The sequence below is a fragment of the Lolium perenne genome, chromosome 6, assembly GCF_019359855.2.
Source record: "Lolium perenne isolate Kyuss_39 chromosome 6, Kyuss_2.0, whole genome shotgun sequence".
NCBI lineage: Eukaryota > Viridiplantae > Streptophyta > Magnoliopsida > Poales > Poaceae > Lolium > Lolium perenne.
Genome location: NC_067249.2, coordinates 245,947,894 through 245,950,447, shown reverse-complemented (window position 1 = coordinate 245,950,447; position 2,554 = coordinate 245,947,894). Strand labels below are relative to the sequence as shown.

At 46.5% G+C, this 2,554-nt stretch overlaps 1 protein-coding gene across 1 annotated transcript; it reads left to right on the top strand.

Annotated features, from left to right (window-relative positions):
* Positions 1-270: 270 nt before the first annotated feature.
* Positions 271-1,661, top strand: LOC127309903 (uncharacterized). Its single transcript, XM_071822493.1, has 2 exons — positions 271-955; positions 1,450-1,661. The coding sequence occupies exons 1-2, from the start codon at positions 271-273 to the stop codon at positions 1,659-1,661; spliced, it is 897 nt and encodes a 298-aa protein (XP_071678594.1).
* The last annotated feature ends 893 nt before the right edge of the window (positions 1,662-2,554 follow it).

The window sequence follows — 2,554 nt, the reverse complement described above, 5'->3', positions numbered from 1 at the left end:
GTTCAGTTTGATTCGATGTCGGATTAGTCTTAGTCCAAGTCGTACTAGTATTGGTCTGGACGTAAGCATATATATATGCACACACAGGTCGAACGAGTTCTGCATCAGATTAGTACCGTGAAAATTCGGAGAAATAGAAAAGAGAGAATACGGAACCCTTGACAATAAGATTCTGAGCATGTCGTGCTTTTGACTTACGCATATGTGACAGATTCGTCGGCAAACCCCAAGATAATGTATGCATCGTCGCTTGCTGAATCCAGTAAATCAATGGGGCAAGATGTGGACAACCGGGCGGCGAGGCTGCCCCAAGACTGGCTGGTGGACATCCTCCACCGTCTCGCGCCGCGCTGGCTTGCCGTGTCCCGCTGCGTCTGCAAGGACTGGCAAGCCACCATCGACTCCCGCCGCCTCCTCCGCACAGACATGCTCCCGCTCAGGCTTGAGGGCATATTCATGTACTTCACGTTCCACAAGTTCCCGGAGTTCTTCTCCCGCCCGTGGACGCCCATCACGGGTGAGATGGACTTCCTGCCTTGCGCCACTGATAACCCAGATGATGACCTGTGTGAGGTCCAGGATCACTGCAATGGGCTTCTGTTGCTCCAACACTACGGGATTCCCAAGTACGTGGTAAACCCTGCGACACGGCGTTGGGACTCTCTGCCAAGGTGTCCCCCCAAACGTGTCATGGGGATGGACTACTCCTGGGAGGATGCATATCTTGTCTTCGATCCCATGGTGTCACCACACTACGAGGTTTACATGATCCCACTTATTCCTTGGAAGAGAGAGGGTGAACATCTTGACCCTTCATTTGAGGAATCTGAATGGCCGCCGGCAGCATTCATCCTATACTCCTTCTCATCGAGGACACGTTGTTGGGAGCCAAGGTCTTTTGAGCGAGAAGGGGGCGCCCTAGGGACCATAGCTGAGATGCGAGCTCGTTTGGAGCGTACTTTTTCTTGGTTTACGCAGCAACAACAGCGACGCCGTGCGGTCTACCGGCGAGCAACACTTTATGTGCACTGCCAGAAGGATTTTCTTATAAGGTACCTGCATCATCCATCTCACTTTTCAAAATTTTCACACTCAGTCTACCTCTTTCGTTGTTAGTATCTGAGTCATCAATGCTTTGACTTTGCAGAATATCATTGTCAGATGGCGTTTTTTGTGCAATTGAACTACCAGAAGGTGCCATATCAGATAAATATACAACAATGTATCTAGGAAGATCAGAAAAGGGGGTATACTTAGCATCGCTACACAACCATAGCCTTGGAATTTGGATCCTCGATGAATCGTGTGGTAAGATGGAATGGGTGCCCAAACACAAACATGACCTTGTGCTACCAGGTCATGAGTTTGATCGGCGCGGACCTTGGGTCTTACAAGATATGAACTACCACTTCTTCCGCCATCGCATTGATGATCCATACACATCCACAGACGAGGAAGCAATATCAGATGAAGAGTGGTACGAATGGAGCTCAGACAACGATTATGACGTCGCTGCCAATAGGGACATGCCCGAAGAGTGCTTTCATGGAGACATTGTGTTACTTGGATTTCACCCATTCAAAGAGATTGTCTTCTTGCTAATGGATGGATTGAAAAGATCAGTAAAGACAACACTGGCCTACCATATTACAATAGCTTGAAGGCTGAAGTCTTAGGAAATGCAGTGCCAACAGAATATTACAATTATTTCCTATTGCCAAATGATCCACGCACAGTCGAAGGGTTTCCATATGTGTCTTGTTGGCTTGAAGAGTTCCCTACAAATACCCAATCTGGAAGCTCATCTTAAGCATTTCGTAATTGTTCTGCTTTGCTTATTTTTCTGTTCTTTTATGAAGCTTTTGATGACTCTGTTCTGTTGTGGATGTTGCTAATCTAGAATTCTTAGCAAATATGATTAAATTATTACTACTAGTAGTACATAAAAATATGTGGATCGTTTGTTTGACTTGCACGTTTTGGAAACATGGCTGAGATATGGAAACTGTCCAAGAAATGTACTTGTCTCAGTAGATTTAACTGATTCCGCTACCGTTTACATGTGCCATGCATGGGCCGAAGTCCCCCACTGGTCTATTTTCCTTTGCTAGGCTAGAAGTGTTGATAGCGGTATCTGAATCAGCAACATTAGTAATTTTGTATGGACTAGAAGCCCACCTTTCATCTGTGAACGCTTCCGTGTGGATATGCTACAGAATTGTTTGCACGCTTGCACAAGCAAAGTCGTCCGTGCCGCGCGAACGCGACAGATTCATCTTGCATATGCGCCAACAAGTTGCCCTTGTGTGAGAGTGCTTACCCATGAAGATACGCAATCACGCATGCTTGTTGCATTTTTTTTAGGGGGCATGCTTTTGCATGTGTGTATACTTGTTCGTGTAAGAGACCACGGCTAAACATATGCTCAGTTACGCGTTGATGATGTTTCCTTGGACTCTAGCTAGCTTTGTTTTTTTGAGGGTAAGAGCACCTCTAGTTGTTGGGGCTTCCCGGCCGAAATTCGGCGCTAAATAGCGCTAGATGAATGCAAATT